The sequence below is a fragment of the Microcaecilia unicolor genome, chromosome 5 (assembly GCF_901765095.1).
Source record: "Microcaecilia unicolor chromosome 5, aMicUni1.1, whole genome shotgun sequence".
In the NCBI taxonomy this organism is placed as follows: domain Eukaryota; kingdom Metazoa; phylum Chordata; class Amphibia; order Gymnophiona; family Siphonopidae; genus Microcaecilia; species Microcaecilia unicolor.
This window is the reverse complement of record NC_044035.1, coordinates 220,144,335-220,167,884: the sequence shown is the minus strand read 5'-3', so window position 1 is coordinate 220,167,884 and position 23,550 is coordinate 220,144,335. Positions and strand designations below refer to the sequence as shown.

The window sequence follows — 23,550 nt, the reverse complement described above, 5'->3', positions numbered from 1 at the left end:
CACACATCCAGCCCACCAGAATTATCTTCTGTTTCAGCTTGGAACTCAGCACTTCAAGTACCTTGTGTTGCCCTTTGGCTTCACGTCAGCTCCCAGGGTCTTTACCAAATACCTAGTAGTAGTCGCAGCATCGATACGCAGGCTTGGGGGTACATGCGTTTCCTTACCTCAACAATTGGCTGGTGAAGAGCACATCAGTGGATGGTGCTCGGGAGTCCATGCAGAGGACTATTTGGGTGCTCGAGCTACTAAGGTTCACTCTAAACTACCCTGAGTCCCATCTTCACCTTGCCCAGCAATTGGAATTCATTGGAGCCCTGCTAGGTACGCAGAAGTTTTGCACTTTTCTCATGGGGCTGAGTGCAGATGCCCTAGTTGCACTGGCTTCTCAGGTTCGAGCTTCTCAGTAGGTCATGGCTTGGCAGATGTTGAAGTTGTTGGGCCACATGGCCTCCATAGTTTGTGACTCACATGACATGCCTTCACATGTGATCTGCCCATTGTACTCTGGCTTCTCCACGCCACAAGAGGTCTGGATTTACCTGAATGTCTCCAAAGCTTGTTCGATCTCTGTTGGACCATTCAATCCAATTTTACTCTGGGATTTTCATTCCAAATTCCTAAGCCACAGAATGTGCTGATGACAGATGCATCTCTCCTGGGTTGGGGAGCTCATATACATGGCTTCACACTGAAGGTGCGCAGTCCCAAGAAACAGATCTCTAGATCAATTTCCTGGAGCTTCGGGCGATCTGGAATACTCTAAAGACTTAGAGATTGGCTATTTTGCCAAATTCTGCTAATTTAAACAGATAATCAGGTTACCGTGTATTACACCAACAAGCAGGAGGGCACCAGATCTCGCTTTTTGTGTCAAGAGGCCATCCAGATGTGACAGTGGGCTCGCAAAGATGGCACGTACCTTCGAGCCACTTATCTGGCGGGCAAAAACAGCCTGGCTGACAAACTGAGCAGGATTATACAACTGCACGATTTATCTCTCAACATCAGTGTTGAGCGATCTTCCGAGCGTTGGGCACCTCATCAGTGGAAGTCTTTGCCACTCACATGAATCACAAAGTGTAAGAACGTAAGTGTTGCCATACTGGGAGAGACCGAAGGTCCATCAAGCCTAGCATCCTGTTTCCAACAGTGACCAATCCAGGTCATAAGTACCTGACAAAATAAACAGTACAATACACTTTATGCTGCTTATCCGAGAAATAAGCAGTGGAATTCCTCAAGGCCATCTTAATAATGACGTATGGACTTTTTTTAGGAAGTTATCTAATTTTTAAAACCGTGCTAACCTAACTGCTTTTACCACATTCCCTGGCATCGAATTCCAGAGTTTAAGTACACGTTGAGTGAAGAAGTATTTTCTCCAATTTGTTTACTTTGTAGCTTCAATGTGTGCCCCCTAGTCCTAGTTTTTTTGGAAAGAGTAAACAAGTGATTCATGTCTACCTGTTCCCCCCGTTCTCTTCCAGGCTAGCATTGGATACCCTCCTCCTTCATTTGGGAGACCGGTCTTCTGTTTCCGTTTCCTCCCATTCCTCTCATGGGAAAGACTTTGCTGAAACTCGAGGAAGACCACGGAACCATGATTCTAATTACTACTACTACTATTTAGCATTTCTATAGCGCTATAAGGCATACGCAGCGCTGCACAAACATAGAAGAAAGACAGTCCCTGCTCAAAGAGCTTACAATCTAATAGACAAAAAATAAAGTAATCAAATCAATTAATGTGAACGGGAAGGAAGAGAGGAGGGTAGGTGGAGGCGAGTGGTTACAAGTGGTTACGAGTCAAAAGCAATGTTAAAGAGGTGGGCTTTCAGTCTAGATTTAAAGGTGGCCAAGGATGGGGCAAGACGTAGGGGCTCAGGAAGTTTATTCCAGGCGTAGGGTGCAGCGAGACAGAAGGCGCAAAGTCTGGAGTTGGCAGTAGTGGAGAAGGGAACAGATAAGAAGGATTTATCCATGGAGCGGAATGCACGGGAAGGGGTGTAGGGAAGGACGAGTGTGGAGAGATACTGGGGAGCAGCAGAGTGAGTACATTTATAGGTTAGTAGAAGAAGTTTGAACAGGATGCGAAAACGGATAGGGAGCCAGTGAAGGGTCTTGAGGAGAGGGGTAGTATGAGTAAAGCTACCTTGGCGGAAGACAAGACAGGCAGCAGAGTTTTGAACCGACTGGAGAGGGGAGAGGTGACTAAGTGGGAGGCCAGCAAGAAGCAGATTGCAGTAATCTAAACGAGAGGTGACAAGGGTGTGGATGAGGGTTTTGGTAGAGTGCTCGGGGAAAAAAGGGGCGGATTTTACGGATGTTGTAAAGAAAGAAACGACAGGTCTTGGCAATCTGCTGGATATGAGCAGATAAGGAGAAAGAAGAGTCAAAGATGACCCCAAGGTTTCGAGCTGAGGAGACAGGGAGAATGAGAGAGCCATCAACAGAAATAGAAAACGGGGGGAGCGGGGAGGTGGGTTTTGGGGGGGGGGGGGGGGGAAATGAGAAGCTCGGTTTTGGTCATATTTAATTTCAGGTGGCGTTGAGACATCCAGACAGCAATGTCAGTCAAGCATGCTGAAACTTTGGTTTGGATGCAAGGTGAGATATCAGGGGTAGAAAGGTAGATTTGGGAGTCATCAGCATAGAGATGGTAGGAAAAGCCATGGGATGAGATTAATGAACCAAGGGAAGAAGTGTAGATAGAAAAGAGGAGGGGACCAAGAACAGAACCCTGAGGTACGCCGACAGGCAGAGGGATAGAAATAGAAGAGGATCCACCAGAGTGAACACTAAAGGTGCGGAGGGAGAGGTAGGAAGAGAACCAGGAAAGGACAGAGCCCTGGAATCACACATTACTTGCCTCGGCAGATCTAGTTCCCTCTTCTTCTGGAGTTATCTTCCAAGGAACAGTGGAAATTGGAGTGTGTTCTGACCCTCATCACGCAGAATGAGGTATCTCTCTTGCATCCCAACCTTCAGTTTCTGGCCCTCACAGCCTGGATGTTGAGAGCCTAGAAATTGCTTCCTTGTGTCTTCTGGAGGGTGTCTTCAAGGGCTTGCTGGCTTCCAGGAAAGATTCTACTAAGAGGTGTTACTCTCTTAAATGGAGGAGGTTTGCCATCTGCTGTGAGAGCAAGACCCTAGATCCTTTTCTTGCCCTTCACAGACCCTTCTTGAATACCTTCTACACCTATCCGAGTCTGATCTCAAAACCAACTCCGTAAAGTTTCCCCTCAGCATAATTAATGCTTATCAACATATAGAGGGTAAGCCCATCTATGGACAAGTTCCAGTTTGCTTCATGAGAGGTTTGCTTTTGTCAAAGCCCCCTGTCAAATCTCCGCCTGTTGTTTAGTATAAAGCTGTCTGTTTTTGCAAATCAGTCAGCTTTGTATATATAACTTATTCCCTTATGTATGATCTAGTAGGGCAATTAGCAAGCTTGTGTCTCCTTGGTCTTCTGAGAGACCATAGACAGGCTTGCTTAGCCCTAGTAATGGGCCATAAACTTTAACAAGTGTCTGTTTGTTTGCTTCAAACAGGCTCTAAACATAACACAGGGATATTTTTCAGTGAAGGACAAGTATGAGTGATAAGTATTCAAGGGAAAGAGGTTACAAAGGGCAAATGATGAATATTTGAGAAAAATACCAAAGAAACAGAATTATGTGAAGGTGATCTTAGAGGTCAGAGTTGAAGAATACCAGATAAGTAAGAGAGAAAATATAAGGCATTAAGTGATTGGACAAAATTAAGCTTCAGTATTCTGCCTAAGCACATCTTGTACTAAGTCAGAATCAGATAGCTTCCAAAGGAAACAGAGAGAGAGAGAGAGAGAGATTATTTTCATTATACTGAAATTTGGACTGATATAAATAAGAATTCAATTTTCTGTAATACTGGGATAAAAGAATTTTTATTGTAACCATTTATTTACTCTAATGAATTTTAGCATTATTATAAAAGAGAAAAACTGAACTGTAAAGTGTTTTTCCTTTGCCAGAAGGGCTTTTTTTTGTCTCTTCTGTTCAGCTCCCCCCCCCCCACCCCCCTTTTTAGAGGCAAGAAGGGAGTGCTCTATACACTGTGTTCCTGCCAAAGGTTGTGTCGGAGTTCCATCTTATCTAGTCGATTGTCTTGCCAACATTCTTTCCCTGACCTCATGCCCATCCTGGCGAGAGCGCCTTGCACACCTTGGACTGCAGGTGAGCATTGGCTTTACTACATGAAGTGGACTAGACCCCACAGACAGTCACCCAACTTTTTGTTTCTTTGATCCCAACAGGATGGGGGTTGCCATCAGGAAACACACAATCTCTAATTGGGTGGAAGATTGCTTTTCACTTATGCCCAGATTGGGCTGACCCTGCAAGGTCATGTCAAGGTCACAATGTCAGAGCCTTGGTTGCATTGTTAGCCCACTTGCAGTCGGCCTCCATTGAAAAATTTGCAAAGCTGCGACATGGTCTTGTGTCCACACTTTCACATCTCATTACTGCCTTGAGCAGGATACCCAGTGCAACAATCAGTTCAGGAAGATAGTGTTGTAGAATCTGTTTGTGGTCTAGAATCCAACTTCACCCCACCTCCTGGGCCCATTTTATTCTGTTCCAGGCTGTACTCTCACTCAGTTTGTATATAATTTCAGGTTAATCTGAGTTGTGTCCTTGCCGTTGAGAGGACCAGTTGACCAGTGTTTTTTTGTTTCTTGTGAGCCTGGATTCTAGGGATACCCCAGTTGTGAGAATTAAGGCCTTTGTCCTTGGAGAAAGCAAAGACATGTGGCAGGTATTCTCCAAGGACATCAGGCCTTATATTATCATACGTATACCAGTGCTCAGACTTGGAATGCACTGCCACAGCAATTAAAAGGGATATCAGACCATCAATTATTCAAAAAGTTCTTAAAGACATTCCTATTTACGAAAGCCTATTCCATACCAAACCCCGCCATTTGACTCTCCTGTTGTAGTTTGAAGTGGAACTCTGATCTAATGGCTCTTGTTGGTCAGTTTCTCCATCCCTTGACTTTTCTGTAAATTCATCCCAACACTGTCATCCTATGTTTTACCTTTCTTTTCTTGTAATTTTTTCTGAGCTACTGTAAGCCACATTGTGCCTGCGCTTGTGGGAAAATGTGGGTAGAAATGCGCTAAAATAAATAAATAAACCCATCTGCCTTCCCTTGGAGTTGTCTCCTTTTCTTAATTTTTTTGCTGTTGTATTTAAGTGCAGTAACCGTGCTCTCACGGGGGAGTGGGGTCAACTTATTCCAAAAGCAGGCATAATAGGTAAAAAAAATAATAGGAGTGTGGACTTCCATAGAACTGCCTGCATTTTGGGCATAGAGGAACAAATTTCATTCTTTGATGATGGAGCGCAATAAGGCTAGGACATCCTTTAAATGTAAGAAGGCATTTTATTTATATGGGAAGTATATGTACAATCTTCATCACCTAGGGCTCACAATTGGGTTCTTAATTCACTGTGAGGGATTCAGGGGATCTTAGTGTGGCCATGTAGTGTGAGGGTTTTGTTTTTTGGTTTATTTTCTTTTTTGGAGGGAGGACTGAGGGATGGGTGGTCAAAGTATTGTGTTTACTAGAGATCTCATTGTCAATTTTGAGTTCGGGATGGGGGATGTTGGTATATGGTTGGGAGGATGATGGGTTTATATATATTCACTAAGGGCATGTTAAAATTTGGATGACTACTATTGTGCTTTTTCATTTCTTTATTGTTTGTATCATGTTAAAGTCATCAATAGAAAAGATTTCAAACTAATGTGTATTTAATGCTTTGTTACTTCCAAATGTAAAAACCCTTCATAGGTTTTCTAAGTTGTTTTCTATAACTAACTCTGTAATGTAGAATATTTTCAGTTGTTGTTTTTCATCCATTTGGATACAGAAAGTGAAAGTGCCTTGGTGCTTTGTAGCTTTTACTATATGAGACATGGGGTAAGGAATAATATATTGTAGAGGAATATATTCGAGTTATTCCCCAAGTTTTCCACGTCATCACTGTGACCCCTGACGCAGGTGCTAGTCACCGAAACACGGCCCGTGTCGGGTCTTTTTGTCAAGGCTCATTCATTAAAGAACTGTGTTCCATTTTTAAAGGCCCGTGGTGCTGTTTTTTTTGTTTGGACAGTTGTTGGAATTGACCAGTTCTAAGTAGAATTATCATCTCAGGATCGTATATGTTTTTCCCTATCTATCCATAAATCTCATGCCTCACTATTCCTTCAAAGTGTGCACAGCCTGTTCTATTCTTTATGTACCTGTGTATGTATGTGAGATATATCTATATATCTATATATCTATATATATATATATATATATATAGAGAGAGAGAGAGAGAGAGAGAGAGAGAGAGAGAGATTTTTTTCCTCATATTTGTATGCATGTGGGAAATTTGATTCACATAGGAATAGGCAGCATATTAATATTTTTTATTGCTGCTACATTTCTCTCTCAGGATCCTTTTTTTGTTTTACATCCAGAAATGATTTGGGAATTAAAATATGTTTGATTTTCATTCAGTTCCGCCGTGAGGAAGATGCTGAGAAGGCTGTATTGGACCTGAATAACCGGTGGTTCAATGGGCAACCAATCCATGCTGAACTTTCGCCTGTTACTGACTTTCGAGAAGCTTGTTGCCGTCAGTATGAAATGGGGTAATAACACGTTTTCTACCTTTATTTTTTTTTTTAATTTTAGTAATACATTATGCACATGCACTCTCAGATTAATTGTGATATTATGTTCAAACTTATTGGTTCTGTAGATGTAGACACCAGACCTCTATCCTATATGTTGAGTGTTTCAAGCTTTTGTTTACAGGGATAAATGTGAGCACGTATATTTATATCCATTCTGTTACTAGGTTCTTAGTGTTTAGGTGAGAGAGGACAGTAAGAATGAGGATATCATAATACCTCTGTATCTGTTGGTAGTGCAAATGCACCTTGAGTATTGTTTGCAGTTCTGATCACTTCATCTCAAAAAGATACAGCAGAACCATAAAAGGTAACGGTAAGGGCAACTAAAAATGAAAAAGTGATTGGAGTGGCTTCCGTCTGAAGAAATGTTAGAGGTTATAGAAGAGACAGATGATAAGAGGATATGATAGAAATATATAAAATCAAATTGTGTGGGCCGGAACAGGTAAATAGAGAATGGTTATTTTCCCTTTTAAATAGAACACTTTCCAAAAGTGCACCTATATGCAAAGTGTGCTGGCACATTTTACCTATAGGCTTCACATCAGTTTTCTAAGGAAGCAATTTCTCTTTGAGAATTAACTCGGGTAAAGTACATGCACAGATTTTCATGGGCTGTTTGTGAATTCTTTTTCTGTGAAAACATGCACATGCACTTTTGGAAATGTAAAGAATTGTATGTAAGTGCACACTTCATCACAATCCCATCCCTGGGAAATGTTCCCTATATGTATGTCTGTGCATGAGTGTTGGAAATTTTTCAAAAGTTCTGTTTCTGCAAGTAAACCCTTGATTCTGCATAGAAATACCTTGTAAACTGTCCTTTTCTTTAACAATTCAAGAGAAGTATTTTTTTTCACTCAGCACAGAGTTAAGTTGTGGAATTCGTTGCCAGAGAATACAGTTTTAAAAAGCGCTTTGGCAAATTCCTGGAGGAAAATGCCATAATTCCTAATTAACCACATAGAGTTGGAAAGCTACTGCTTACCCTTGGTAGTATGGAACAAGGAATGAATCTACTCTTTGGGATCCTGCGACATAATATGGTCTAGATTGGCCACTATTAAAGACAGCAAACTGGGCTTGATGGACCTTTGGTGTAACCCAGAAGCGTACTTCTTATATTCCAAAACAGACTTCCCACTGTTTCTGACACTCTCTAAGACAATAATCTTCCCAAATCTGTTTGAATACCCATCATAACATTGTTTATCTTTTTACTTAAGAGCAGATGAAGAGCAGGGGCTATTTAGATTGTGAAGCTTGCCTTCTTTTTCCCTTACACGTTTGATGATATGACATGTTGTGGATTTATTGTGCTTTTATGTTTGGATTTGTAAACCATTTCAAGAATTATTTTCAACAGGGAAGTGTTTTAGAAATAAAATAATAATGTGGTACTGTTCCACAAGGGAGGGAAAGTAGTAGTAGAAAACTACACACTTGTATTTTTAACCTTGGCTCAATAGAACTAAGATTTATGAGATGTACTAAATGTGTTTTGTAGTTTGTGTTTTAATCTGTATGTGAAGTGGCTCAACTTAGATCCACCAAACTTAGGGGCTGATGCGCAAAGCTTACCATGGTAGGAACATCTGATTTAAACAGGTTCTAGCCAGTCTAGTGATCACATTATTCAGCGTCTAATGCATACAAAGAGGTTCTGTGTGGTTTTTACTGTTCAGGGTAGCAGCCAAAGATAATACTATGCAAATGTATTACAGAGAGCTCATTAGTATTAAAATTAGCATTCCGAGCAATGCACAAATATTTCCGAGTGATGCACAGAAAGGACTGCCTACTTTTAACATGCAAACTTTTCCGTCGGGTCTGGAACTGTCGTGTGAGAGAGACTTCTGGAAGGAGCAGTCTACTTGTATTCTTCAATAGGAAACTTGTTGGAAAGCAGATAACAGCATTAGAAGGGCAGAGAAATAGCTGGGGGGGGGGGGCTTTCAGCAAGGAGGAGATTTTTTTCAATAGCAAACAGTGTTGGACAGCAGAGAACAGGTTAGGGTGGAGAAACAAGCAGAGAGCCCCTGTGATGTCAGCTATAATGTCAGCTGGGGGGGGGGGGGGGGGGACGCTGTAGAAATAAGACAGCCAATCAGCTGGGGAAAGCCCCTGTGATGTCAGCTATGATGTCAGCTGAGGCGGAGAAACGAGCAAATAGCCAATCGGCAGGGGAAAGCCCGTATGATGTCAGTTGGGGTGTCAGAGAAACAAGCAGACAGCCAATCGGCTAGGAAAAGTCCCTGTGATGTCAGATGGGGGAGCTTTCAGCTAGGAAAAGATTCCCAAGCAAAATAATCGGGGGCAGAGGAGAATGCAAGTAAGCTGCAGGGAAGAAGAATGTGGAGCCAGCACCCAGAGCACTACAACGGAAAAGGAACAGGGGGATAGTAGAGCCAGCAAGTACTGCAGGGGAAAGGAAAGAGTACAGCAGTCCTAGCACATGCACAGAAGAGGGACACTTACCAAGTGACTTCTGCGCATGTGCTAGGCACTTTTCCCTACCGAACTGCTTGCTGAAATTGCATGCAGCTTATTTGCATGTGATTTCCTTTGAGCATCGCTCGCTGTTTCCAAATTGGTAAGTTCTACCAAGGATGTAAACACACACGGTTTTTAATGGGGACTTTTGTGCATCAGGCCCTTAGTGTGGAGACAGGTTCTTGAGGGTATTACTGGTTTTCTGTTTTCAAAGTTGTAGAATGATTTTGGGGAGGTGATGGGGGACAAATTTGACTTTCTCTCAAAAAATATATATATTGGGTGTGTGTGTAGGTGTCTTGTAATTCTGAAACTGATGGACCTATCTTTACTAAACTTTGTGTAAAGTAAGACTGCCAACTGGATTCAGATTCGCAGGACAGGGTTGATCCAGTCCTGGGTTTACCCCAGTACATGCTGGGACTTGAAGTCTTGCTTTTCTTAGGGAATACAGTGGGGACATCAGAACTACAAGGCCCTGCTTGCAACAGGGTAAACCCAAAACTAGATCAACCTTTTCCTGCAAATCTGGAACCAGTTGGCAGCCTTAGTGTAAAGTAAGTTCATGATGAAGCATCAGACTTTTCCCCATTACAGGAGAGAAATTGCCCCCATGAGAGCAAAGTTAGAATATTCAACTGAGGGGAGGAAGTGACGTCACCAACAGAAATGGCAGCTTGAGCCTAGAGCTCCGGCAAGCCCCATGCAATAAAGACGACCACCAAGATCAGATAGAGGAACCAGGGTGTTGTTATAACAGATAATCAAGCAGAGAAGCAGGTAGAAATACTATATATGACTTCCAAATCGGTAGCAATCGATTTGTCGACGTTCGCATACCCGGGCCCAACTACGAGCAAGCAAAACAACGCCCCAGAGGAGCAACTGTTGAAATCGCAAATGATGCGAGCTTCGCAGAGCCCCCTGCCTCTGTTCGAGTCGGGTGACAGCCCGAGACAAGAGGAATCATGGCTAATAGAATTAAAAAGCGACATTAAGGCAGTGCACTCGGATCTCGCGGCCTTGGGAGCGGACCTGAGGGGGGAGACCGGAGCACTAGGCACTCGAGTGGCGGAAGCTGAAGAGAGACTAGACGATCAAGCTGAAGCTATGCAGCAGATAACAGCACAAGTTAAAGAAACTAGACAAGAAAGACAACAAATATGGGGAAAACTGGAGGATTTAGAGTACAGAAGCAGGAGATGCAACATATGATTTCGCGGACTCCCAGAGGTGCCTATATATGGGGACTGTGAAGCAGTAGCACAGAAGATATCAAGTGCTCTTCTTGCAGAAACGCAAATTAATACAGACCCGCTAGAGATCCAAGTGGTTCGAGCACATCGGGTGTTGGGAGCCCCAAAGGCGAATAAACCACAAGACCTCATAGCCTGCTTCAGCGACTTTAAGTTAAAGGAGAAAATCCTACATGCCTCCCGTGTGGTACCAGTCTTTAAATGGGATTCATACTCAATAGAATGCTATCAAGATCTGGCAGCAAGCACCCTAAAAAGGAGAGTGGAATTGAAACCCGTTACCCAGTTACTGCACTCAGAGGGAATCAAATATCGCTGGGGGCATCCCTTCACACTGCGCTTCTATAGAGATGGCAGACTGCAACATTTGCGATCTATGGAAGAGGCGATAAAGATTTTTCCAGAAGAAGCTCTTAACAAGGAGGTCAACTATATCTGGCAAACTGTAACGCCGAAACCCATGAAGTCTAGTTGGCAAAGAGTGACAACAGGCAACGGCCGCTTTCAGTGACAACAATCAGAATCTCGACTAAACAAGCCTGAGGAGACAGTCAAGAAATGATATAAAAGAAACCTTGCCTAGATAAGCATGGTAAAACAGGACACTAGTCTAGAACCTGACTTGCTCTGGGTAGAAATTGTTGGAACGCCCAGCAAGATAATCAAATTGTATGTAAGTTGGGGATGGTAGCCCATTTAATGATATGTTTTGTTTAGAAAAGATGTAAGTGAAGGTTGTATGCATGTTAATTATTAATATAGAGAAGTGGGGTGGGGTCGCTCTCCTCCGAGACACACTTATGCAGGTGATGTGGGTGTGCCACCAGGATGGGAAGGGAGGGGGGATCATCGGGGGGAGGGGGGAGAATATAAGTAAGGAACATATAATAGATCCAGGGACCAGGAGTAGATACATAAGATGGGGGGTCATGACCAGATAGAGAACGAAGACAGGAATGGCTACCTTATATCTGTGAGATGAGTACAGTAAAATTTGTGACCCTTAATGTAAAGGGGCTAAATTCACCAATGAAAAGGCAACTCATGTTTAAAGAGATCCAACGCCTGAGTTCAGACGTGGCATTTATACAGGAAACACATATGCAACAGGACAAGGAGTATCTTTGTCGTAATGGCAGATTTCCCCATTTGTACTTTGCATCTAATCATAAAGAAAAAAAAAAAAAAGGAGTCCTAATAGCGCTATCTAGTAGGCACCCTTTGAGGATAAACCAGATAATACGAGAGGGTCGCTACCTTATACTAGTGGTGCAGGTGGGAACAGAGACGATCACCTTGCTTAACATATATGCCCCCAATGAGCACCAAGGCGTATTCTTCACAGAATTGTCGAGGGTCCTGGCTGAACATATCGAAGGTACCCTCTTGGTAGGAGGTAACTTTAATTTGACATTGCAACCAGTGCTAGATAACTCAAGTGGGGCGAGATATTCCCAAACAGACAGGGTCCAACTGCATAAATTTCTGGGAGGCTGGCAGCTACTAGACTTATGGCAATTTAGATACCCTGAATCCCGGGGATACACCTTCCATTCAGCGGTAAATAACTCTTAATCGTGGATACAGTAGATCTATGGTTAGGTCCTCCCAATCTAATTCCTAATATGGGAAACATACAAATCCATCCCAGGACGGTCAGATCATGTGCTGGTAACATTAGAGATAGAATTGGCGGTGAGGGCTCCTGCGGCACCTCAGTGGTGTTTTGATGATGGGCTACTGGCGAATAACTCAGTAGTCGCGAGCTTCGAAACCAAGATCAAGGATTACCTAACTACTAATGATAACTGAGAGGGCTTTAAAGCAGTTATTAGAGGAAAGATAATCGCACTACAGACACGTATTAGAAGACAGACGAAGGCCAATACTCAGAAACTACATGCAGAACTGCTTGCTCTCACAGTGCAGGCTAATCATCGGTCCACTGCCACACGCAATTCAATTGGAACTTAGAGAACTGCAACTGGCAGAGGTAGCAGAACACCTGCAGCGTGTTAGGCAAACACATTTTGAGTTTGGAAACAAGGCCTCGAGACTATTAGCACATAAGCTGAAAAAACACACAATGAATTCTTATATTCAATCTCTTCACGATGCTGAGGGGAAAAACTGTACAAAGCTAGAAGACATTAAGTCAATCTATTATAATTTTTATACTGAGCTCTATCTTGCGGAAGACAACACACAACCGCAAGAGATGCAAGAGTATCTCGAGGAGACAACACTCACCAGACTATCAGGCATAGAGGTAGAGACACTGTCGGTCCCTATCACAACAGAAGAGGTGACTTTGGCTATAAAAGACCTACCCAGTGGGAATGCTCCGGGACCGGATGGCTTCACAAACAGATTGTATAAATGCTATAGTAAACTAATAGTGCCGATAGTGGTCCGAGTGTTTAATGAGATGGAGTTCCAGACAGAGCTGCCGCAAATATCACAGTTATACTGAAGCCAGGGAAAGACCCCCAGAACTGCAGCTCCTACCGGCCGATATCCTTTCTGGGGACGGATTATAAAATATTTACAAAAATCCTAGCAAGGTGACTACAAAAAGTAATGTCGAAACTAGTATGTGTTGACCAAACAGGTTTTATAACAGGAAAGCAGACATTTGATAACACGCGTAGGGCGATCCATCTGATTCACGAGTCAGAAACCACAAAACAACCCACAGTAATGTTATCACTTGATGCAGAAAAGGCCTTCGACCGGGTTCAGTGGTCTTTCATGTTCTCGGTTCTAGATTTTATGGGCATATCGGGACGGTTCGTCACTTGGCTTAAGTTCTTATATAAGCAACCAATAGCTGCCTTGCAAATGAATGGAACTAGCTTGGAACCGATACACTTAGAGCGAGGAACCCGGCAGGGATGTGCATTGTCCCCATTATTATTTGCACTGACCATGGAACCGCTGGCCCAGGCCGTTAGACAGCATTCAGACATATGCGGCCTGGTCCTGGGAGAAGAAACCCACAAGATAATGTTATTTGCAGATGATATATTGCTCACATTGATCAATCCCCGGAACTCATTACCTCAAGTGATACAGTGCCTCCGTAAATACGGGTACCTCTCAGGGTTCCAAGTGAATATGGACAAGTCTGAGATTATGGGGCTGGGTTTGCCTAGCGAGTTAGAAACTTCACTCCACCAGAGGTACCCATTTAGGTGGGTCAATCGCACACTTTTTTTGTTTTTGTTACATTTGTACCCCGAGCTTTCCCACTCATGGCAGGCTCAATGCGGCTTACATGGGGCAATGGAGGGTTAAGTGACTTGCCCAGAGTCACAAGGAGCTGCCTGTGCCTGAAGTGAGAATCGAACTCAGTTCCTCAGGACCAAAGTCCACCACCCTAACCACTAGGCCACTCCTCCACTTAGATACCTAGCTATCAATCTCACACCTAAACTAGTAAATCTGTATGAGGCCAATTTCCCTTCTAAGACCCAAGAATTATTCCTTGAGCTAGAGTGCTGGGAGGGAATGGAGTTGTCATGGTTGGGTAGAGTCTCTGCTATAAAAATGATGATTCTACCAAAGCTCTTGTATTTGTTTATGGTATTCTTTTGCCATCTGCATCGGAAAATATTTGCATATATATGGCATCATAAGCCACCAAGAGTAAGGGCAGATATCCTATTCCAACCCAAAAAAATGGGGGCATGGGAGTCCAAACTTTTGCCCTCTACCATAAAGTGGCACGACTATGGGTGCTGGCAGAATGGGGTATGGAAAGCACCAAACCCTGGCGTCAAATAGAAAGACATTGGCTGAAAATAGGAAACTTAGACACCATATTATGGGCGCCCCGAAACCAGCTCCTGACATGCATAGGGATGGTGCCCCCCGACGGTGCGCTCCCCCCTACAGATGTGTGATATGCGACAGAAGTTTCTACCTGGCAGGAGATATTTTAGCCATATGAAAATACAGACTATGATGGGATGCCCTGGGGGGGCAGTGAATAATGTTTATAGAATTTGGAAACAGGGCCTCACAGCTATAGCCAAGTATGGAAAGACAGGAGAGGTGTGCCCTTCACAGAATTACAGGAGTATGGCTTACCGGCCACCCACCTATATCACTATAATAGAGTACGAGACTGCATAAACAGGCGAGATAAGGGAGAGCTGGCATTAAGGGAGACAGATATAGAGAGGACACTCGGGGGGGGGGGGGGCTGCCATAGGGGATGTGTCTTCCAACTATATAGCGCATTGTTGTTAGATCATACACAAATAATGCGATATATTCAATGTTGGGAAAAAGACCTACAGCTAAGTTATGCACCTAGGAACTGGGAGAAGGCAATGGGATATATGTTGAGAGTATCGATTTCCAGTTCACTGGTGGAAAATAGCTATAAAATGTTATATAGATCGTATCTGACACCTATTAAGATAGCAAAGATGTTTGGACAGGGTGGGGATCATTGTTGGAGAGGATGTACAAAGCCAGGTGATATGTTGCATATTTGGTGGTCATGCCCTAAGGCTCAGGCTTACTGGACTGAACTATTACGCATTCTGGGACAAATACACCCTGAAGGCGGAGACTTGTCTATTACATTTACGACCAGCAGGCGTTCAATCGACAGAACACCGCTTAGCATCGGTGTGGCTAGTGGCAGGGAAAATCACACTAGCTTCGGCTTGGAAGACTCCCCACACACCACCAGTGGCAAAGGTTATTCACAGAATGGATTATTTATACCAGATGTCCAAGCTAACTGCAATAAAGGCTGGTCGGATTATACCATTTCGCAAACAATGGGACAAGTATGCTACGTGGAGACTGAAACAAGGATTAGACCTAGATGCACCCAGAATAATAGTGACCCCGCATAACTGATAGGAGTCATGACGACACAGTAAATTCTTGAAGTGTTGGACACTGGACATAATATTTGTCATATGGGGGGGGAGGGGGGAATGTAAGGTTCAATGGATGTTCACTATCTGATATATATTATGTATGTTGGACGATAAGTTTTGGTATATGGAAAAACAATAAAAAGAATATTAAAAAAAAAAAAGAATATTCAACTGAAATATATGGTAAATTGAACAGAGACTATCTAGAATGTCACAGCTTCTGCTTGTTTCTGTTGTTACCTGTTTTGAGCATGTTTTATGTAAAGGCTTTACGTTTCAAGTTTAGAGCCACGTGTCACCATGATATGGAGTTGGACGCTGAATAGCTGAGCTCCATACAGCCCTCCCTATTGTTGGCAATTTATCTGCATTATCACCAAAACTCTAGATAATCAGCAACCACGTACCTCGTATTTGACAATTGGAATGCGGGAGTGCTGGGTTTGGAGACAGTTGACCTCAAAAACTACTCAATAGGAGAGAGAGAAGCTGCAGCCAACAGACCACAAAATGGCCAACCAGTGCAGTACTGCCACCACCTCGGGTTCGGGGTGAGTGTCTGAAATAAAGGCTGAGGTAACTGCAGCGGTTGAGGCCGCCCTAGCTCAAAACAAATTGCAGCAGATCCATGATTGGGCGGAAGAAGCGCACAAATGATTGGATTTAGAGAATCACAGCAGAAGGAGCAAAGAATCTCTCCTGGATGACGATTTGCTTACCCTTCTTGAAACTTGGATTCCCCAGACTTTGAATCTAGGAGATAGGCTAAAAAAAACTTTTTTGTGTGGAACGTGCTTATCGGGCGGGGCCAGTGCGACAGGCCTCTAACAGGCCGCAACTAGTGGTTTTTAAAAGCCTGAACTTTGCGCATAAGCAACATATTCTGGCTGTCATGTGCAAGAGGCAAAAGCTTTCATACCAGAACTCTCCCATGCTTTGCTTTCAAGATTATTCGCAACATGTGCAACAACTGCATAAGACTTTTATCCTGATTTATACAGTGCTGCTTAAAAAGCAAATAAGATTTGCCCTCCGCTACCCATCTAAATTGCGGATTACACATGATGGATGCACTCAGCTGGCTTAGAGGGTAGGAGAGAATAGTAGATGCTCAGACTTATCTGCAGATCTTGGAAGCTATACCTATGTAACATCAGCTTTTCGGTTGGTGGGGAAGTGCTTCAGTTTGGTTCATATCTATTTGATGCCAGTGGTCATGGATATTGTTTGGAGCAGGCCTTGGTGGGACCTGCAGTTGTATGCTGTTGCTTTGAGGTGGATATCGAATCCTATTAACATTAAAATCTCAGTTTGGGGACCCTGGCTACCAGTGTTGGGTTTTAGCCTTGCAGAAGTATTCCATATAGGGTGCTTGGTTTGGCGTCGCTATAACGACTCTGGGACATTGCTCTGCTTTATGACTTACTTACAGGGTACCAAACTTTGGGACCTGCCAGGCACCCATACAGTCTAGGTTATTTTGGTGGGGTAGTAATAGCATTTGGGTGCAAGGGGGGGACTAGGGCGATATTAAGTGACAGGACCCATTAACCTATTAGTGCCCAATGTTCCCATATGGGCACTTATTATGGGAACATTGGGCACTAATGGGTTAAGTGATGGGCTTTGTGTCTTTTGGGGATATGGAAGGTATTGGGGGAAGCTTTGTTCACATCTATGGGGAGGAAGATTCTTATGGGTTGGGATGGAGAATGGAGGGGAAGCATTATCGATAGTGCTTGGGTTTGTCTTTCAGCTGCTGGCAAACTAATGTTTGGAGAGCACTGTGGCAGTTTAGGGGATGTGGGCTGGGACAACATCTCTGGAACCAACTGATATATCTGTTACAGGTCAATCAATATTATGTAATGGTTTTGAAGTTTTATTCTTGGAATGTTGGGAGTTTTGCTTCTCCTGTTAAGAGAGAAAAAAATTTGCATAGTTTGCACCATAAAGGTGCTTCCATAGCAGTGTTAAGAGACACACCTAACATTGACTGAACATCTGAAATTACATACTTGGTGGGTTGGGGATTATATTGAGGCCCCTGCACAAGGGAAGAAAGCAGTCATTATCATAATGTTTCATAAAAACTTATATGTTGAGAAAAAAGTAGTCCATGTGGATCCAGAGGGTAGGGTCATTGTATCATAGCTCATGCTGATTGACAGGACATCATGTGTAACATATACTGCCCCAAAGTTTTACAGTAAAAAAAAAAATAATAATAAAACTGCACTATTATTAATCTGATACTGCCTTTCTCTCACCATACGATCCTTATTGAAGGAACTTTAATGTGGTAGCTAACCCTGACCTGGACACAACCCTCTTAGAGATAGACTTAACATAACTAAAGAAATCCCATTACTCTGCAAAACTTTGGGGGTGGTGGATGTTTGGCTTGTACTTCATCTGGATGTTTGAGACTGTACCCATCTGTCTTGGACACATGATACTCTGTCTAGGATTGATTATATCTTGGTGGATGGAGCTGCATTTTCTAATGTCATAGATGTATCCATTGATCCCACCATGATTTGGGATCATGCGGCTATATGGGTTGAATTGGCAGGAGTGGGCCCCAAATTATGCGTAAACGATGGATATTTCCATTAGATTTATATCAGGATGAGACCTTTTTGCATTATTTGCTGGGCAAATGGGCTGATTATAAATTATTCAATCAACAACATAGTCAAGACCCTGTCATAAAGAGAAATTGTTAGCTATACAAGCTGCACTAGATGAACTGCTACATCAGCATGCCAAGAAATCGGCCTTATACTATCAGTACCAACTTTATAAATATGGCAATAAGAGTGGTCGGTTCTGGTACAGCAGAGGATGACTTTTCAAAGGGTCCTTCACTACATCATTCCTCTGGAAGGGTAGTACATTGACCCAGATGACACTCACTGGGCAGTGGGGAGAAGTGCGCTCTGCAAAGCGCCAGGCCTCAGTGGATATAGGGCTGAATTCTATAAGCTCTTGTTGGCAGATATTAGACAACCCTTAGCAGCCTTATTTAATACTGTAATAGCAAATCAGATGTTCCCTCCTCCCCTATGACTGGCAGAGATAATTGTTTTCCCTAAACCTGAAAAGGACCCCACTTATCCAGAATCGTATAGGCCTATATCACTGATCAGCTATGAAGCGAAATTATTGGCTACAATTTATCTAACCATCTGGCAAGGATCCTTCCTTCCATTATAGCAGATCAACAGGTGGGCTTTATCAGCAGTAATCGGGCAGTGAAAAATATCCATACTATTTTAGCTACCTTAGAGCAAGTTGGACACGTTGGTCAGTCTACTTTCTTTATCAGCTTTGATGCTGAGAAAGCATTTGACAGTTAATTGGGAAGGTGGCGGACCTCATGCGTCACCTAAGTAGGATTTTAGATAGTGCTGGGGAGGAGCTGACTGTCTTGATACATGTGGGTACCAATGACATAGGAAAATGTGGGAGAGAGGTTCTGGAAGCCAAATTTAGGTTCTTAGGTAGAAAACTCAAATTCAGAACCTCTAGGGTAGCATTTTCTGAAGTGCAACCCATTCCACGCGCAAGGCCCAATAGACATGCAGAGCTCCAAAGTCTCAATGCGTGGATGAGGCGATGGTGCAGGGAGGAGGGTTTTTACATTTGTAAGGAACAGGACAACATTCTGGGGAAGGGGGAGAGCCTATTCCAGAAGGATGGGCTCCACCTTAACCAGGCTGGGACCAGGCTGCTGGCATCAGCATTTAAAAAGGAGATAGAGCATCTTTCAAACTAGAACCTGGGGGATGGCCGACAGTCGTTCTAAAATGCATGGTTCGGAACAAGGTATCTTTCAAAGATATCACCAAAACAGGGAAGATAGGGTATCCCGATTGCAAGATAGCAAAAGAAGACCATAGTAGATCAGGTGACTTTAAATAAGAATCAGACAAAAGATTACAAATTAACACTGTCAACTAATGAGCAAAATGTAAATAGGAACACAAAACATAGTTTGAAATGTCTATATGAGAATGCCAGAAGCCTAAGAAAAAGATGGGAGAGTTAGAATATATTGCACTAAATAAAAAATTAGATATAATAGGCATCTCTGAGGCCTGGTGGAAGGAGGATAACCAGTGGGACACTGTCATAACGAGGTACAAATTATATCGTAGTGATAGGGTGGATCGAATTGGTGGAGGGGGAAGCATTGTATATTAAGGAGAGCCTTGAATCAAATAGATTGAAAATTCTGCAGGAAACAAAACACATCTTGAAATTTCATGTGTAAAGTGGAAAAGGATAGTGATAGGCATGTACTACCATCCACCTGGCCAGGATGAACAGACGGATGTAGAAATGTTAAAGGAAATTAGGGAAGCACACAAACTGGGCAACACAATAATAATGGGTGATTTCAATTACCCCGATATTGACTGGGTAAATGTAACATCGGGGCATGCTAGGGAGGTAACATTCCTTGACAAAATCAAGGACTGCTTTATGGAGCAGCTGGTACAGGAGCCGACGAGAGAAGGAAAAATTCTAGACCTAGTTTAAAGGGGCAATAGATAGTGATAGGAGTGTACTACCGTCCACCTAGCAAGGATGTAGAAATGTTATCAGAAATTAGGGGGGGGGGCTAACAAATTGGGCACAACAATAATAATGGGTGATTTAAATCACCCAGGTATTGACTGGGTAAATGTAACATCAGTGCATCCTAGGAAGGTAAAATTCCTTGGTGAAATTGACTGCTTTATGGAGCAACTGATACAGGAGCCAACAAGAGAAGGAGGTAATGGTGCTGGGGCTGCTTGATAACAGTGATCATAATATGATCAAATTTGATATTAGCTTTGAAGTAAGTATACACAGGAAATCCAATACGTTAGCGTTTAAGTTTAAAAAAGGAGACTATGATAAAATGAGAAGAATGGTGAAAAAAAATTAGAGGAGCAGCTGCAAAGGTCAAAAATTTACATCAGGTGTGGCTGCTGTTCAAAAATACCATCCTGGAAGCCCAGGCCAAATATATTCAGTGTTTTAAAAAAGGAGGAAGGAAGATCAAATGACAGCCAGAATGGTAAAAAGTGAGGTGAAGGAAGCTATTGGAGCTAAAGAAAATCCTTCAGAAATGGAAGAAGGATCTGACTGAAAATAATAAGAACAGCATAAGGAATGGCAAGTCAAATGCAAAGCACTGATAAGGCGAAGAGGGACTTTGAAAAAAAGATTGCGTTGGAGGCAAAAACACATAGTAAAAGGTTTTTTAGGAATATTAAAAGTAGGAAGCCAGCAAAAGAATCGGTTGGACCGCTAGATGACCGAGGGGTAAAAGGGGCGAAACAGGGAAGACAAAGCCATATCGGAGAGATTAAATGAATTCTTTGCTTCGGTCTTCACCGAGGAAGATGTGAGAGCGATACTAGTGCCAGACGTGGTAGTCAAAGCTGATGAGTCGGAGAAACTGAATGAAATCTCTATGGACCTAGAGGATGTAATGGGGCAATTTGACAAATTGAAGTGTAGCAAATCTCCTGGACCGGATGGTATTCATCCCAGAGTACTGATGGACCTGAAAAATGAACTTGCGTAACTACTGTTAGTAATTTGTAATTTATCCTTAAAATCGAGTGTGGTACCAGAAGATTGGAGGGTGGCCAATGTAACGCCGATTTTTAAAAAAGGTTCCAGGGGAGATCCGGGAATTATAGACAGGTGAGTCTTACATCGGTGCGGGGCAAAATGGTAGAGACCTATTATAAAGAACAAATTACAGAGCATATTCAAAAACATGGATTAATGAGACAAGCATGGATTTAGTGAAGGGAAATCTTGCCTCACCAATCTATTACATTTCTTTGAAGGGGTGAACAAACATATGGATAAAGGTGAGCCGGTTGATATTGTGTATCTGGATTTTCAGAAGGTGTTTGACAAAGTACCTCATGAAAGAATCCAGAGGAAGTTGGAGAGTCATGGGATAGGAGATACTGTCCTATTGTGGATTAAAAACTGGTTAAAAGGTAGAAAACAGAGAGTAGGGTTAAATGGTCAGTATTTTCGATGGAGAAAGGTAGTTAGTGGGGTTCCCCAGGAGTCTGTGCTGGGACCGCTGCTTTTTAACATATTTATAATGACCTAGGGATGGGAGTAACTAGTGAGGTAATTAAATTTGCTGACGACACAAAGTCCCCCGGGTATTATTCCACCTCCATACCCTGCTAAATCAAGGAGAGAGCAAGGAGAGGTAGCTGTAATGGAAGGCATTAACAGAACCACTCAGCCTGGCAATGCTCTTTCTGAATTTGGTACGGAGAAAAGCTTGGAAGAAGTAATTCCTACGGAGATAACTTTGGTTTCAATTTGGAAGGTTCTTCAGGACCTAAAGCAAACTGTTAATAAATCCGCTCAAGAAACCACTTCAATAACAGAATCCCTAGAAAAGGTATGTTTTGAAACCTCGGAGAAAATTCTAAAGAATCAAGAGGAGATTAAGACTATAAAAAATACAACTGACTCTTTGATTAGGATAAGCTCGTGATTCACAAATAATTGAACAATTAGAAAATTATAATAGAAGACTTACTCTGAGACTATTCAATTTTCCCAAAGTACCAGGTATAACAGCAATTGATTTATTTAAAAAAATACTTAAAGGAGAATCTAAGTATATCTCCTCAGCTATTCCCCTTGCAATAAAGTTTACTATTTAACATTACCTTCAAAAAAAGATGCACCTGGACAAGAAGGAAATATAATAGATTTCAAAATTTAACTGCAATTTTGGAGAATCGCTTACTGAAGTGGAGACTCGTGGAACATTAATTGTTTCTTTAATATTTGAGCAAGATTTAGGCTCCTTGATGAGACTTTACTTTAAGAACTCAATGAAAACCATTTTGTGGTCAAAAATATGGATCTATCCTGACGTAACTAGAATCACACAGGAAAGAAGAAGGCAATTTTTGTTGTTGAGGGAAAAAGTGAGAGGGGTGGGGGCTACATTCCTGCTTGCTTATCCGTGTAAATGTGTCGTCAAATATTTGAGTAGTAAGTATATATTCTATGATCCAAATCAGTTGCAGATTTTTGTAGATAGGAAAAGCTTGAATAAGGAATAATAATAATAAATTTAGACGAGGAAACATCAGATGTTAAGCTACTAACAATTGGATAATTTCCTAAATGTTTCTACTTAAATGACCTCATAATTATTTTCATCCCCCCCCCCCCTATTATATATTGTGGTCTGAGGAAGAGAAGTGATTGTTTCATTTATGAACGTTTTTGGCTCATGTTTATATTCTTTTCTGGAATGTAAAATGATCTCTGTGTTTCAACAAGTATGTTTTGCAACTTGTAAAAATACTTGAATAAATAAAATACAATAAAAATTTGCTGACGACACAAAGTTATTCAAAGTAGTTAAATCGCAGGAGGATTGTGAAAAATTACAAGAGGACCCTACAAGACTGGGAGACTGGGCATCTAAATGGCAGATGACGTTTAATGTGAGCAAGTACAAAGTGATACATGTAGGAAAGAGGAACCCGAATTATAGCTACGTCATGCAAGGTTCCACGTTAGGAGTCACAGACCAAAAAAAGGGATCTAGGTGTCATCGTTGATGATACATTGAAACCTTCTGCTCAGTGTGCTGCGGTGCTAAGAAAGCAAATAGAATGTAGGTATTATTAGGAAAGGAATGGAAAACAAATGCCTTTGTATCGCTCCGTGGTGTGACTGCACCTCGAATATTGTGTTCAATCTGGTCGCCGTATCTCAAAAAAGATATAGTAGAATTAGAAAAGGTGCAGAGGAGGGTGACGAAAATGATAAAGGGGATGGGATGACTTCCCTATGAGGAAAGGCTAAAGCGGCTGGGGCTCTTCAGCTTGGAGAAAAGGCTGATGTGGGGAGATATGATAGAGGTCTATAAAATAATGAGTGGAGTGGAATGGGTAGACGTGAAGTGTCTGTTTACTCTTTCCAAAAATACTAGGACTAGGGGGCATGCGATGAAGCTACAAAGTAGTAAATTTAATACAAATCGAAGAAAAGTTTTCTTCACTCAAAGTGTAATTCAACTCTGGAATTCGTTGCCAGAAAATGCGGTAAAGGTGGTTAGCTTAGCAGAGTTTAAAAAAGGTTTGGACAGCTTCCTAAAGGA

General features: G+C 42.3%; 1 protein-coding gene across 1 annotated transcript in view; it reads left to right on the top strand.

Moving 5' to 3' along the window:
* U2AF1 (U2 small nuclear RNA auxiliary factor 1) overlaps positions 1–23,550 on the top strand; it is a 396,385-nt gene that overhangs the window by 292,399 nt on the left and 80,436 nt on the right. Inside the window, exon 7 of the mRNA XM_030203793.1 lies at positions 6,558–6,691. Coding sequence (XP_030059653.1) covers positions 6,558–6,691 — 134 coding nt within the window. The remainder of the gene's footprint in view (positions 1–6,557; positions 6,692–23,550) is intronic.